Source organism: Ascidia mentula, chromosome 7, assembly GCF_947561715.1.
Source record: "Ascidia mentula chromosome 7, kaAscMent1.1, whole genome shotgun sequence".
Lineage (NCBI taxonomy): Eukaryota > Metazoa > Chordata > Ascidiacea > Phlebobranchia > Ascidiidae > Ascidia > Ascidia mentula.
In genome coordinates this window covers 3,209,835-3,226,852 of record NC_138572.1, presented here as the reverse complement: position 1 = coordinate 3,226,852, position 17,018 = coordinate 3,209,835, and the positions used below count along the sequence as shown (strand labels likewise).

The window sequence follows — 17,018 nt, the reverse complement described above, 5'->3', positions numbered from 1 at the left end:
GATTATTCAGAGGCGGAGAATTTGCTACAAGCTTTTTCCATTAATTTAGTCACAGAGCTTAGGGAGTGCAAAAGTTGACACTCTACAAACAAAACGGTATGCTAAGGTTTGGCGCATTTTTGTAACAGCAACCTTTTTATTGTGCAGCATTCAAGGCCGCCCGAAACACTCCATGTGACTGCAGCAGTTTCGTCGTTACGACACAACCAATTCTCGCACAACCAACGATTGGCCGGAAACAGATTTAGTGTCAGCCAGGCCAAAAACGTCACGAACATTTAGGTGCAAGAAGGAAGATCCGCGGTCGTTTCCAAAAATAGTAGCCGTCCACTCGCTTTGGCCTTTACGAAATCAAATAAATCTTCGAGTTGGATTAGCACAAAACAGAAGAAAAAAACGTGCAGGCTAGTGCATAGGCTGTGCCATTATTCTGCAACTCGCCTTCCCAGCTCCAACATGCATTCCAGCAACGAAGATCCGCACTCGAATCGTTTTACGCAAGCGCAGAGGTGCGGCGAGCCAAGGAATCGCGAACTACTCGATCAAGCGAGCTGTCCAGACAAGAACCGTGCTTTGGCTTCAACCTTTTCAACACAGCAGTGCGAACACGCCGTCGTTGTGAATAGTGAGAGTGACGGGGCCCGACATGGTTCATTGAACACCACCCAGGCAATCAACGTCAACACAGGTCTCCAACAGAAGTCGGCACTCGATAAGAGCTGTCATACCACCAAGCAAACCACTGTGGGGCCAACCAGCGATGAACGAAACGCCGCGGGACGTAATTACAGCAAACTCACGTACCTAGGGAACACAGCCTCGAAACGAGATTCGTACGAGCAGCAAAGGGGTGGAATGGTTCCTCAAGATAAAATTGTAAACAATGGTATAACAAGCAACAACTACATCGACGAAGCTTGCGACAGCAGTTTGGATGTCTTGCTCAACGGTGACTGCGCATACCCCAGAGGTGAGAAAATTTTATTTCAAGCGTCCGCCACAAAATGTCCGACATGTTCACTCGTTAAATTTTTATTCGAGATTCTTTTCGTAAATCGCGGCGTTGTGGAGGTTAAAAAAGAAACGTGAACAGTACCTTAACTTCTTTGGGCCTGAGGCAAAACATCACTTTAGCCGGTCGGAAATCGGCTCGCAAATACCGACGTCCAGTCATGTACCCAGCGTGTTAAACTGTCTCACAATATCGACTTAAGAGGAATCACGCGTAATTGCGGAAGCGCAAGTGGGAGGCAAAATAAGCAAGTTAGTTAGAGTTCTACATATGTGCACAGGTTCACGGTTCATGTCGCCCGAAGATAGGCCTCTTACTGCTACGCCCGGCTCAGACAGTTCGCCTGGGATCAGGATTATAGGTTCGCCGCAAAACGGAACGCGAATTCCCGTCGCCGACTCTGGACATGACACGAGGATGACTGACAAACACAACAGTGCATCTGGCCACGGTTTAATTGAGGGGAAAAGTCATCAGAACCACAGGCAAAGCGAATCCACTACTGAGATTGAAAACGTTGTAAATAGCGAAAAAAGCCCGGAAAACGGAAAGTTGTCAAACAACCGTGGCGGGTCAAAAGAAAATGGCGGCAAGGAACAAGGGCTGAACTCGACCATCTTTCCATGGATGAAAGAATCACGACAAAATCAGAAGAAGAAAAGCGCTGCAGCTCTTACACTAAACGGTAAGATCATGCTGTATTACTTCTTAGAAAGCAGAAATAGATAAAACACCAACAATGAACCACAAAATAGCTTCAAACCCATACGTGTAATGTTGCCTGCTAAACAAACTTTAGGGTTAAAGTTAGGGCAAGGGTTGCTGAAGGGTAAATTTGTACCTTAAGTCCATTACTACGTTCACCAATTTTTGAAATAAAATTACCAGGTCCGGAAACCGAGAACAAACAGTGTTTCGCCGAAATGTACTTGATATCCATCAAAGATTTGATTGTAAAGTTTTATTGGCACTACAAATTTGTCAGTAATTTTCCAAATGGTATAAAGAAGTGTCACGCAAACGATGTTATTTATCGCGAAAAAAAAAACACAATTTAATAGGAATTAATTAGTACATACGCCTACCTAATTTCTGTGTCGATATTGCATTTTAAAAATTCGAAGCAAAATTAACAGGCATTGTGAGACAATGGCCCTACGACATTTCAGTCCACAATATTGAACATACGTTTTTTTGAGAGCATTAAACCAATTTGAATGGATTCGTGAATTGTGTGAAAACGAAGCCTGTGTTTAAATGCAATTTCTCAGCAGCCAAATTCTTTTGCTTTTGTTGAAACGTATTGTGCAGACCCGTGTGGTACGCGATTAGTTCCGATAAATGCACAGATGGACATTGTAATGCATTACAAAATGTATCCCTAAAAATGCAGGAACAGCGCTGCTTGTTGTGTATAAATTGGTACACGCTCTGTTTGACTTAGCGATAAAGATGATCCAACAGCAGTTTAAAATCATCGAATGTGTGTTGTATACTTAATAAGGTTATGAAAGTAAATAAGGTTAAATATTTACCTTAAAGCAATAAATGCTTAAGACTGGATAAGCCTTACCAGCAGCATCAAATTAACGAGGTCACCATTGAAAGACAGTAGAACAAGGCCTGGGCTATTGAATGTCTAGTAAAAGGAAACGACTTCTTGGAAGTGCTTGTACCTTTTCTACAGTGTCAATTTAAACCTCGATCGCAAGCAGTTGCGAAGCTGTGTTGGCCATACACAGGATTTAGGTTAAACTTGCTGTGATATTTAGTGTATTACCGTCGTTAAGTTGCTTCTAAACTTTGTGTGTTTGAAACTGTCCAGGTGGTCTGCCCATGCAACGTGTAGGCTGCATTTACCCTAATAACCTCCATGCCATGTTTACAGTCACTGTTAACAAAAATATTCACATTTTTTTTGCATCAACAACAGACCAATTTTTTATACATGACAGGAGTTTCACTTTGGTTGCTGTAACAAAATCCAATATTTGCCAGAAGGGAAAAACGTTAGGACACAGAATTAGTTTGTGACAACCTAATATTGTGCTGCACTACTATGTCATGGATCGTTGTTTAAAATTAATTCATTTCGAAGATGGTGAGAGAGGAAAACCCATGTCCTCCCCAACTTTCTCACAGTTATCCTCCAAATATGAAAAACTTCAATATTTTTGGCACTATCAGCCAGCAGCCCCCCATAGGCTACTTTTTAATTAAATTAAGTTTAGTGATGTGGGGCTTCTTCAGCATTTTATGAATTGAATTTTATTGATTTTGTGCAAAGTTGGACCTTGTGGAATGTGCATTAATATTTAGTTATTTAGGGTTATTTAATTAAATTTACTGTTCAGCAATTTTTTAGTTTTATTAGCGCACGTGAATGTTAGAAAATGATGTAAATAAACAAATCCATAAAAAAATTCGAATATTTTGGTGTAGGTCGCGATTTACACATAAAATTTGCAACACGCGTTTAATGATTTATTTTTTGTAAGTTACGGAACCACGGCCCTGTCAACAATGGCCGTAAGCGGCAACAAAAACAAAGGACCACAGAAGGAACGGATAACAAGCGCACCGGCTCGATAAATCACCCAAATGTCGCGTCTCGATGACTTGGTGACGACTGGGCAGAACTCGAAGTCACCGACTGGCATGTGGCAGTAGCACAGACAGCTGGACTTAACGCCAAGACAAAATTGCCACAGGCGTAAATTTTAGAACCGCGCGTAGCTGTTCTAGGCTAATACAAGTCAAGAAGTTCGCGCCGGAGTCGCTGTAGTGTTTGTGTGCGCCCCAAACTGTGACTTTTTATTTGTTTACGGCAACGGGCGTTTGAAGTAGCGCGCCGCACCTGTACAGCGTTCGCGCGCTTTATTAACCGTGGAAAATCGCCTGCGACGGCTTTCCAAGAATGGCCGGACGTTAGGTCGCCATCTCCCCGATGTATTACCATTTAAAAGGTCAAGACTATGACGCGTGTTTATAATACAACAACCAATCGTCGCCATTTTCTTGTCCAACATCCGCTTATCACTCTTCACACAAAATACATGGCTTTTAAAATTGCAAACTTTTCTCTAAATTTTTGTTGCACAAACCTGAGCATATTTTGGAACGAGAAAAATGTTACGCAGTATATTTCCGGCAACTTGCTTATAGGTTGAATCTTTTCGATCCGAGTTTGGTAAACAACGCTTTGCCTAGGGGTTCGAGTGATGGTGAAATACGGTTAGGGCAGTCATATGAGCAACCGTGTCTCTGTGATGTTGACGGATCTAGATCGTTTCGCATTTGTGGTAATCGATGACACGCCCCTGCGCGCTGTTGTCGTGCAATGAAAAAGGAGTAATTCTGTTATGATCTGCTTTTAACTGTTCTGCTTTTAACTGCGAAAGCAACGCGTGCTTAATTATTTATGACTATTTTTAGTACTCATTTTTCCGAAAAACAGCATTTATTTTTGGAGCTGCTGTATTGTAATTAAATATAATAAACTAACCACTAACATTGTTACACAGTTAAGAATAGCCTGATTGCAGTGGTTATTTAAAGGTTATTTGGATAGCCTCATATTAGTTTTCGCATGTATTTCCACCCATATTATTGTACGAATACTGAAGTTTCAGATTAACTTGAATTCATTGTTTGTTGTAGAGGATGACAAAAACCTTTCGGCGAGCAAAAGAGAAAGAACTGCATACACAAACTCACAGCTCGTCGAACTGGAAAAAGAGTTTCATTTTAGCCATTACCTTTGCAGGCCAAGGCGGATCGAGTTGGCACAAGTTCTTGGCTTAACAGAAAGGTAGATGCTAACTTCTTGTCACAAACACTCAAAAAAAAAAATTTTTTTTGTCACTTTTGACACACAAAAATCTTACATATTTTTTTGTAGACCGCTTTTTTGTGTATGTTTTTTATTGCTTGATGATTGAAAGTGCAATGTTTCGTAGCCTACATGTAGATAATTCCTTGGTCATTTTGTCACTTATATTACTTCTAAAATGTCCGGCAAAATGGAATAACCGGGCTGTTATGTATGAGACTATAAGAAAACACTAGGATCGATGAAACCTCACTGACGTTGTCCAGACAAAAAATGTTTATATTATTGAGAATAAATCGATAAGTATGAAAAATATTGTTTTGGATTGACGGCAATAAATCCAATTGCCACTTAAAACCACTCAAAAGCGTTATAGCAACAAATGTTACCAGTGTAAGCGGGAAAGCAGGCTATTGTCAACTATAAAAACAACAACGTACTATAATGTTCATGTTGCGTTTACACACATTACGTTTGTTAATTAAGTTCTGCAATTGTGCGGAAGAACATACCTCACTAAAGTGTCTTTTAAAGTTTAGTAAAAGTATATCATTAAATAAATTAAATGACGTTGAAATGGTAATATTACAACAAAAAATATTGATTTTAATATTGAAACAAGGTAATTTGGGCGCAATAGGGCGTTTTCTTACAGAACTTATCTAACATATCTTCCACCACAACTACTGCAGTTTGCTTACCATGGATCTGACCCTGATTTTTTCGTCTGGCACCTTAGTATATAGTTTCAGTATATAGTATAAAACAAACAAACAAGATGCTAGTGTTGAAAGGTACAACGCAAATTTTAAAACATTTTGCTGACATTTGACATAGTAGACCTATTATTTTGGGGGCGCTGTTTCTTTATAACTCAATTTAATTTGATCCGTCACAATTGTGGCAGAAAATGACATGCATTCCGTTGTGTACACATTGTGTAAATTGTCAGAATAAACAACACTTGAATGAATCCCCCTTTAAGGAATGTGACCACTAGAATTCCACACAGGCAAATAAAGATTTGGTTTCAAAACCGCCGGATGAAGTTCAAGAAAGAACAGAAACACAAAATGATGGTGGTTCATCGACCCAGCGACATTAACAGCCAACACGGAATGCTTCTTGGGTCGCAAGGGCACCAGCATCACTATCCAAGCCACTACATGCGCCATCACCATCACCCAGGCATGCATTTTCAAGGTAATTCAATACACCGCACTTTAGGTGCTTTATTATGAAGTGCCCTTCCGCTGAGGTATTTTGCAACCAGTTCTGAGATAGAAGCTATTGAAGTACCTTGATGCCAACTGACTTAACGCACTTTTTAACTTTTGTATTTCTACCACGATTGACACCAAGCCAAAAATTAGGGAGAATAAAAATGGTTAGGGTTGTCTTGAAACAAATTACAACAAAACAACGACATGAAATCTACACAATCAGAACCATATATTTATTTTGAAGTTGAATCAGATTTCACAGGTCACATTTCTCCTGAAAAAAAAAATGTTCAACCTTTTTTGAACTTGTTTAAACGAAAACTAAACTAGTAGACATATCAGCATATGCAAACGTTAGTATCGCCTGGAGGCCTTATTCCATTAGAACTACCTGGTTTATGAATAATTTTGAAACTTCAACGAAAAACAAGTGCTTTGGTTTTGCACAATTCTCAGAAAACAATTTGATAAGTAAAGAAAAATGAATGATTATTCAAGTTTCTAAACTAAACTTTTGTTGTTATTTCAGATGATGTGTGTAGAAAAAATTCCCAAGCGTCTTACAACAACCCGAACTTGAACAAAGGCATTAACAATGGGCTGTACACAAACGAACAGCAGGATTCGTGTGATACATCAAACAACGGTAAGTAAAGATTTTTGTTGTTGTGTACAACAGCAACACAATGACTGGCACTTTGTTTTGTGGCAGAACTAAACCATATTTGCTAAAATAGGTACGCTGAACAAGGTGTTTGATAGAACGGGTAAAAAAACTGATATGGACACCTAAGTTTTTGAATAATAAAAAACAAACTTGTTCTAATTAACTTGTGTTTGGTTGTGTACCATTCACCACACGTAATGAAAGGAAATAGCCGCACGAATGTTCACATAGATACTCCCTAAACACAACTATGTTTATTGTCCTGTTTACGTTTTCCTCGATCAAGACGTGTGTTTTTTGTAGTCCTGTCGCCAACACAAAGACTTCAGTCATTTGTTTCATCGGCGCCAATGCCTGGCCGCCAACACCCCACTCCGTTGCACCACCATGCGGCGGGAACGTCTACGCCTTCATCGTCCAATGCAAGCAACACCTCTTCCCCGCCCGGAATGAAGTCATTGTACAATGCTGAGCAGAACAATACATCCGCAATGGGACAGGGCGATATACACGGTGTCCAATTAAATAACATAGGAGGGTCAACTACAGGGAATAATGCATCGTGTGACCGTCTAGCAGCACCACAGATACAATACAACGGGTTCTATACACACAGTCGCCAGCACAGTGGAGAACCATGCAACGGGTTTGGCGAATACAACAAGCATGGTAATTTTCATGGACCAGAAAGCGTGACAATGTCGACGGGAAATGAATCTCACTACAACCACCGTGAAAAACTTGAGCGCACACGGTCTTTGAGTGAAGTTCGCACCGAGCGTGTATCAACACAAAACCAGGCCTCTACTGTTGGATACCAGACACGCCACATCCCTTCGCTGAGCGGTTACGTGCACGGAGGTATGTCGCAGGACATGGCACTACACGCCGTCAACCCTTTTTCTCACCGAACTCAGAGAAACCTTCCACCACAACTACTGCAGTTCGCTTACTATGGATCTGCTCCGGACTTAGATTATTTTTCGTCCTGTTCTGGCGTGACAGGCGAAAAGGCGATGCCCATTGACTATTCTTTGACCGGATATTCCAGTCATGGCATCGGGGATGCCAGCAGTCGTGCGTTGTACGAAAAAACGGGCAATAGCGGAGCGCTGATGCCACACAACCATTTACAAAGACTCACGCACCTATAAAAAATCCCCATATAGACGCGACTCAAACGCATCCGTAGCATCCGAAGCGAAGCTACGACCACCTGTGCGTCTATTACGTACGATTGTCCGTTTAATGTGTGTGTATATGTGGTGTGTGTGTGTGTGTAAAATTCAAGTAGGATGCCCATATTGCCCCCGTCTCCAGAAAAAGTTCACTCACCTGTAGTTCGTTTAGTTTCCGCTTCCGCATCTTGTGCCCTCTTGTTGCCTACGGCCGTTTGAAACTTTCAGTATTTTGCCTTCAACACTTCCCAAGTTCCTCAAACGATTAGTTCCACGTCTTCCAGTATTTCTGCACCAAAAATAACCGAATAAATACATATTTTGGTGCAATGAAAAGAATTTTTTCAAGAAAACAGAAGATTTTTGGTTAAAATCCAAATATTTTTTAGTTAAATTCTTGGAAATAGTTTTGAAACAGCATGGAGTTGTGGAAGATCTAAACATAATTCACGATATAATAAATATATACGTGATTTTTCTTCTAAAACTTCCGTGAACGTTTTTGTGTAAGTTTCTTTAAACTGCTTGGAATAGACTATTTTATTTTTCAATGCATTTTAAAATACACCTTTCCTCGCGGCTGTATTCCGGCTCGTTTGTTCCTCCTGACATGTTAGTTGCGCAATCAATACTGCCTACAGACGCTTGCTTCTCAACTAAAGGTACAGCACATTACAAGGCACCAGTGTTGTTTTTTGACGCCTACCTCAGCGCGCAGATCAATTGTAAAGCTTCGATTTAATATATAGATATACTTACACAAATGTACATTACTGTATTTGTTCGCCCTTTTCAACATGGAGAGCTGCGCTAAAGTGGTGTTTTGTTCGAATGGTGTTTTTGTTCAAATTTCGTGTCATTTCCGATTCATTTGTTTCGTGTACGTTTCGATAAAACTGTAATGTTCCATCAAAGACGGCCAGCAAAATACACTACCTATATGAACCTGAGTAAAATAAAGACGAAACCGCATAAATTTCGGAGACTGTTGCAATGGAGTCGTATGGGGTTTACACATATAACTACTGTGTCAAAACACCGTGTTGGGCCTAACAAGGCATTACAACAATACTTCGGTATATATAAGGGCTGAATAGCTAAAACGAAACCCAATTTTAAGTAAAAATAAGTGTTCCAATTGAGAAAAAATGTTTGCTCACTTTTTTTACTGATAAGAGTTTCTATTGATAAGGTACTAATAGAGGACGCATATTGGTATTTCCATGAAAATAAGTTTCGCCGGCCGAAAATGCCCACCTATATAGTCATCTGTAACAATAGAAGGAGGACGTCACAAAGCGATCAATGATGCATGGGGATAATTTTTCGGTTGAGTTAGCACATATGCATGTGCTGTTGCTGGAGCAAATTTGACCCAGTTTCGGGCAGTTTTTTAATTTTAAATTAGGCAGTGCTGTGAAAAATGGAACTAAAAATGCAGCTTAACCTTCAGGTTATATTTACACAAAAATGAATCGTTTAAGGGCCCAGTCATTTTTGGTTTTATGAAAGATCTATCCTTCATCTAAGCATTCTGGTCAAATTTGGTTGCTGGAGAGGTACCTTTTTCACTCCTTTTTCACACATTGTTTGGGAAAAAAGAGCAACAAAAAAGCACAAAAATGAATCGTTTAGATATCCTGTCAATTGTGGTTTTATTGAAGGTTCATGTTTCCTCTACACAATAGCAACAATGTTAAGTAACTGAATAATTTCCCAAGCAACCCCTCCCCCAGGGCTCTTATGTCCCCGCTGAGGGTTCCATTCAGATGCAATATTTTTTTTCAACTTTGAAGAAAAGTAGGTCCCTATGTAAGTCACAAGACCCAGCACCGGTTATTAAGAAACAAGCGGGATAGTTCTTGTTGTTAAATTTTCCACAAAATCACGTCCCCCCATACACACACAGATTTTCAACATCACCCACCACCAATGGACTAACAACCCAGAAAACCATACTCAAAGTATTCAAAAGACCCTCAAAGTCGAACAAGAAACACCCCGTGCACATGTGCTCATCCAACCTGGACACAGGCACCCGTGCATAACCCGTAAAATTATTGTTACACATAATTTTACTCTATCACGCGGAGGTTCAAGTAGGGCAATTTCCGCCCAAAAAACTCCCTTCCACAGAAATGCAAAGATGTGACCTAAAGATGATGCCACACAGGGTAATTCTTGTATCGTGCATAAACACCGCCCCTCACATTTTACTAAACTATACATAAACCATGTTAACTTAACTTTGCAAGATATAAATGCAATTTAGGCATCCCGCTAGGTGCCAGCAGTGAGATGAAGACAAAAACAGATGACATTCGAGTATATACGGGCACAATCATACGTGAAGATTACCTCCATGCTATGAAATTGTGAAACTGTTGAGAAACAGAAAAGTCTTGAACACCAGCTAAGGTACAAATAAAATTTGTAGTTGCTTGTTTTTCGAAAACAACCTGAAGGTTTGCAATCATACTTGAATGATTTTTTCGCATTTTTCATATTTAAACAACGAGGTCGAAATAACCACCTATACCTGAGTATCAACACGCTTAACGTGCATTGGTGGGGGTTGTGCTAAACATGCGAATGATCTTATTTCCTACACTGTGTTTTTTGTTTGTTTATTTGATCGGAAACAAAGCTACAACGGAAAGATCTGACGTCAATCAACATCCGCCAAGCGCAAGAAAACTAGTTGATTCAATTTAACAGAACTGGGCGAAGTTCTAGGAACAATAAAGAAAGGGATGTACGTCAAATATGGAAAATATATGTAGCATCCTTCGATATTCATCTTAAACCAACACTATAGCAGTTGATAACAAGACACACACTAGGTGGCGGTGCACTGGGGTAAGGGTCATGTTGTGAGATGGTTCCATATCCGCCATAAAGTATATGCATCAAATGAAACCAAAATTAGCAATTTTTTTTCTTTAGGTTTTATTTAATTTTATCTTGCGAAACAATCCTTGGACGTACAAAGGCTTTGTCGCCGAAAAACGCAAACTGCAATGCAAGCGAGTTACCTTTTTAATAAAGTCAGGTGCTTTTCAACAATCGCACCTTATTAAAAAGCATTCGCTTATGCAGGATCAGCCTGGAACAGTGTAGGAAAATATATTTCGCCACATGGTTTTTGTCATTTTTTGACACACAACAGAAAATGTCAACAATTCCACGTGTGATAAATTCTTTTCCAAAAAAACTTGCGTTAAAAGCATGAGAAATTGTATAGGACGCGACAGCACGAGATACAGAAATTATGCTATAAGTAAAGGCAAACTATCCTTTTCAGCCGCAGATGAGAAAAGTTAAGAAGTTGTGATGGAAGCGTTTAAACTAAGGCCTTGAAACCACACTGTAGTGCTCGTCTCCATGTTTCGCAGCCTTTTAAATCTCGTTGAACCGCGATAAGCAACGCTTATAAAAATAACAACAGACGAAACACGTTAAACTCATTAAACTTCGACCACAGCAGTGCTGAACGAATCATGTGCTCAAAACACAGGCGTTTCAATACAGTTTATTGCATAAACATACAACAAACTGTTCCTTTGCAGGTCATACAACGAGCTTAGACTTATCTTAGGTATGGTCAAAGATACATGGTTGGGCCAAACAACCAGCAAGAAAACAAGAGCAGAGCAAATTTTTACTTCATTTGTTTTATTTTATGTTGGGAGTAATAAAATGTTTGTGATAAAGTTAGTTTTCTGCTCCAGTATGCGTTGATATGAGATAGCACTGTGATTCAATAGAGAGCCTTGCCGTTGCGCAAACTTCACGAAAGAAGTCACAAATTCCTACACCTATATGATCTTATCGTGACTCGAATTTCGGCGACCAAGAAAGTCATCTGCCCACAGGAGAGTGCATTTTATCGTCAAGACACAACAACGTTTTATTCGGAGCAGGGAAACTGATATCTACGTCAAACGAGAAGCGGCTGAAAGGGGAGGGGGTTAAATTATTTGCCCATTCTCCTGTACGAGTGCACGTTTTACCTGTATGTCGCAGATTATCAGTAAAGGTGAACTATTCCCCCCTGGCGCAGAAATGGTTTTGTTGGCACAATGATTTACTGTTATTGGTAATCGAGCACCAATTTAGAAAAGTTCGGTCTTGAAATAGCAAAGCATTCTCTAAGAATCCAAACATATGGTTTTAACCGGTAATGAAGCAGTTTGATTTGATTATCTGTAGCCGTATGTCTATTATGTGCGAAAATCACGTTATTTGGTGATTTGTTGTAAAATCTTGCAATAATGTATAAAAAAGCATATTTTGTAATTTTTTTCAAAAAAAAACCTGCACTGCATTTACAAAATATCAAAACGAAGCCCAACTTTTATGAACCGGCTTGCCCGCAGAGAGTTTTCTTTGCGGTTGATAAACAGAATATCAATAACTCATAGGTTGACCCCAGGATGACCGAAATCTCACGCGTGGCGCACTTACATACAAGCCACAAAGGAGCAGAGTAATCAAGTAGTTCAATTTTGATGTGACAATAGCATTGTTTCCATAAGCACCAATGGACGATCCCGGAGTCTAATTGTTTGCAACACTTCTGCTACAATGTAATATTCAAGTGGAGTGGAGTGAAATACCTCAATGATCAAGTGGTCTTTAACCGGCATAAACACTGCTCTTGGTTGGGGGTTGATAGTCCAAACCTGTCCATGCAACGACTTCCAGCTGTCGGTTGACGCAAGATTGGTTTAAAGTTCAAGAGAGTTGTGTAAAATATAACAATCGACTGTTGAACAGGAGGCTGATAAAGGATGAAGGTCTACGTCAACAAATGTACACAATAAACGAAAAAGCAACAGTATTCGAAGCTATCAAAAGTATCTCTAGCACGTTGTTGTCCTTGACAAACAAACAAGAAACGAAACAAAACTTTGTGAAGTGCATGTTTTTCATGAAACAAAACCTAGGCATAAGCTGACAACCGTTCAAAAAAACCATCGTTATAACATAAAGAAAAGTAGTCGCCATTGCATTTACGGTGCAACCCGTTTGCCTGTTTTTACCTTATTTGGTGCTTATCGCTTGCACGGAACAAATCCATCAGCGACTCCTGTAACTTGAGCAAGATTTATGAAAAGACGACGGACAGGCGAACGGAAGACATAAGAGAAGTAGAAGTTTTCGTTTGCCCAAAATTTCTCCCGTAGCAATATGGACCAATGTGAGATTCGGACAAGTTGATCTTGTAGTCTTTGCTAAATCTACCTATGACCACTGCCTCATAAAAACGTCATTCACCATCTTAAAGTTTTTAAAAAATAAACTACTAATATAATTAGTAAGCCCAATTCTTACATTAAAGTTGTTATTAGGTAACAAACAAAGTACATTGCAGTAAGATTGTTCGAAATTTTTTGTCATTGTTTACTTTTCAACACACAATGTCAAAATGTAAAATCATTTAAACATCATTCTTTTTATTTTGTAAGCTTAATTTTGCTTCAGTTTAACTTACAGTTCGTCGAAAAAAAAACTGGCGCCTTACCAAAAAAACAACAAATAGTCAAAGTTGGAAGGTAAATTTGGTTTAACTACAGCGGCATACAAGCAAACAAATCCACCTGCCAATCACAATCGAACAGTTGTTGTGGTCACTTCGAGTGGCCTCTCACTGACCGTAAAAATCCCACGGCCGACAGATGATTGGCAACCGGAGAGCCGAGAACGTTTTGCGCTTTAAGCCAACGTTAAGAAAGACGCCTTTGCGCCGCCGAAATTAATAAAATATGCGGTCGAACGCCGGGCAGTTGTTGGCAATTAAAGTTAAGTACTGCAACCCGGTGAGATGGATTTTTCACGTTTGTATCATTTCCCTCAGCACGTTTTCAAATCAAGATGCGCAAAGCAGACGTTGGCAATTTCATTCAATTTGGAAAACCTGACAAAGAAGCAGTTATTTCCAAAAAAATTTCGATAAATCATCTTTCTTTCATGATTTGTGTCAAATAACAAACAAAACAAATTCCTTTATAAATCGCGTTCTAAGAAAGTTTCTATTATTGGAAGCACGGTTATACCAAATAAACTGAAACGTTTTGTGTGGCCCGAACCGCCCAATGCGACTTTATTACCCATAAAACGAAAATGCATTCGTTAGTGGCAGAATAAACATACTTACGAGGTGATGTGCACACATATTAACAATTAGGAAATGAAAGCCCTACAATAAAAAGTTCAACCACAAGGAATCGAACAAAATGATAATAAAAAGTCGGATTCATGTGTGAAAGCAGTAGCAAACACTGTTGTATACCTTTGACTGACAGCCATTGGCTTCGTGGCAACATAAGGTTTACAAAAACCTAAGTTAGTCAGCTCCTACATTCGCCAGAGCAAGGTGGGTGGACAGAGTGTTGCCCAAACACAATATCTGGCATTGCTTCAACGCACCTGAGCACGAAAAGCAGGTAAATTGTTGGCTGGATTACTGCCACGCGAATAGGATTGGCGAGCTACCTGTCTATCTTCTGTGCAGCATGTGTGCGGTGTAATGTTCAGCTGGATGGAAAGGAGAAGTTGCACAAAGTGTAAGGAAAGTTGTCACATATTTAAAAAATTATTGGCTGTGTTGAAGGTGTTGTCTCGATATTACAAATAGATTACAAGACATCGGTTCACAATTGTATCCGTATTATAAGGCCAAAAATACACGCGCAAAAGCAAGAATCGTGCAAAGATATACACTGGGTGTACTTTTTGCCGACCTTTGTTCACTCAATAGGTTCAGAACGGCAAAAACCCTCTCCCGGGGCCGTGAATGACAAGAGTAGGTTTGGGGGTGATTGTTTGTCCACCATGCGAATGAGTGAAGGCGGCCTGATGGATTGTTCCCCTTCAAAGGGAAGCTGGACGGCGTGGCGAGACAGAGCAATCGATTGTTGACGCACGCCTGTCTCGTGCTGTACACAGATTAATCACACGTCGCGATGGAATCTAGCCAGATCGGAAGGCAGTACAATCCACACTATGTAAATTAACGGCCAACTGCACTTTTAATGAGGTGCAGGACTGCACTGTTGTGACTTGCTGTTGAATTGAGTTCATAACGCGCGTAATGTTTTCATTTGCTGCAGAAGCCACTAAACTAATGACAGGAGCAATATTAAGCGGATAATGAGACCGCGTCAACCTGGTGACGTCACATTACGTACGCGCAGCTAATTGGGGTAGTTAGAAAAACTTATCGGCCGAGTTTGGTTTAAATAAATTGACAAACAGAACAAAAAAAACAAAATTGTGAAACGGCGTATTGGATTGAAAATGAAACTGAACAGATGATCAGCGCCCAAAAAGGATCGTGTTGAAAACGCTAGTAATTGTTGGACAAATAGCTATTTCCCTACGGCGCGCGGAAGCGTATTGTTTCAAAAAAATCAAGTTCTGCTGTCATTCGAAACACTTGATCGGACATACACCTTCACACCCAATATATAACACACAATGTGAAAAAGACAATCACAGCTCTTACGTAAGCTAACGAGTTTACTTGTGGCCGTAAGTTCAGAGGAAGTGATGCGTATTTAACGACTATTATTCACAAATAGGTGCTATTTATATAACGCAGGTGTACAAAAATCGGTCCACGCAATTGAACATATACATTACAAATTACCCTTCGGTAGATTTTTCTATGGTTATATGTGATGTGAGAGCTTGTTTGGTGGAAGGGTAACTGAGATATGTAATTTGTAGTTGAGGTGGTCGCAATTAGTCAGGGGTTTAAATTACCGCATTCAATTTAGGCAAAAAACTGTAATAAAGGATAAAGACAGAAAGAAACTTACTTTTTAAAGGATAAATATTTGTCGAGTTGCAAAAACAGCTTCCCCTAAAGAAACAAAGAGTCTACAGATTTCATACTCAACCCCTTTTGTGGTATCTATTATGCAATTGATGTCAAGTAGCAACAAAAGTCCAATAGTTCATATAATTCGGGTAATTCCGCCGCTTTGAGCCAAGTTTGATAAATAATAAGGCAAGCCACAAATTAGCTTAATTTGCTGCGCACGAGCCAAATACAATATCACTCGCAACTTGTTCGCTGGATGCACTTACAATCGGAATGACTCGACGGAATCACATTTCTCATTCCCTCGGGCCCAATGCATTGCCGCAATTGCATGTGTCTTTTTTTTTGTATTGCCCCGGTCTTAGACGTAAGTCTGTGATATGACAGCCAAGATGTATGCAATTTGTATCAATGCACCAAATGTCTGGGATTCAGTTGCGTAGGAATAACAAACAGCAGGCCAATAATTAAACATATTTTAAATTTTTTGAAACTTTTTCTTCAATTCTAAAGAGTAGTATATTTAGAGCTAAACAAAAGGTATATCATGAAAAAAAACATTTTGTCACGCTACAAAGTATGATAAATAGTCCCTAAGTCGTCTGTCTGTTTTAAGTTTCTGCGACTTATATATTTCGCCTGTGTGTGCAGGCATCATCGGTATCGCGTATTCAAATAGAATTCGTTAGTGAGTCTCTGTCAGCCATAGAGACTATACAGGCGATTAAAAGAAATCAAACTCTATTTTGTCAAGCTAATTAGAGTTAAAAAAGATTACATTGAAAAATATATCGCACGGCTGAATATTGTTGCAAAAAGAAACTCTTTCTCCTACATCTCCATAAATGGAATGGTTTATTTAGGTTTGGTAACAGATGCAAAAAGTCGGTCACCAAGCCGAATTCGTGGAAAGTGGATAATTAACTCTTGGCTAGCAATTTGTGACAAAAGGGTTCAAACTGTTTAGGGACGGTTCATAACGGTACAAGTTAAATCCTGCCAAAAACCGATAAGTAATTCGCATCACAGTGGACAGGAGATAGTCCATATACGGAGAAAGGTCCTTGTGTAAGCAATTTGCCTTGGATAGGTTCGACATGCAAAGAACAACTAATGTCGCGCGTTCCAAATTTGGCGTCTGCGAATGCTGGCATTCCGTCTGCAAAGTTTCACCAAGATGCAAATCGTTTAGGAAATCGCTTGCCGTCGCCGGGGATTTTTGTTTTTGTTTTCCTTTTCGTGTCACGTTCCCTGATGCGCGGTGGACAGAATGGG

At 39.8% G+C, this 17,018-nt stretch overlaps 1 protein-coding gene across 1 annotated transcript; it reads left to right on the top strand.

The window, feature by feature from the left end:
• Positions 1–456: 456 nt before the first annotated feature.
• Positions 457–7,888, top strand: LOC145908963 (uncharacterized). The gene is made up of 6 exons (XM_082996281.1): positions 457–970; positions 1,293–1,697; positions 4,673–4,823; positions 5,857–6,047; positions 6,597–6,713; positions 7,038–7,888. The coding sequence occupies exons 1-6, from the start codon at positions 457–459 to the stop codon at positions 7,886–7,888; spliced, it is 2,229 nt and encodes a 742-aa protein (XP_082852407.1).
• Positions 7,889–17,018: the final 9,130 nt, after the last annotated feature.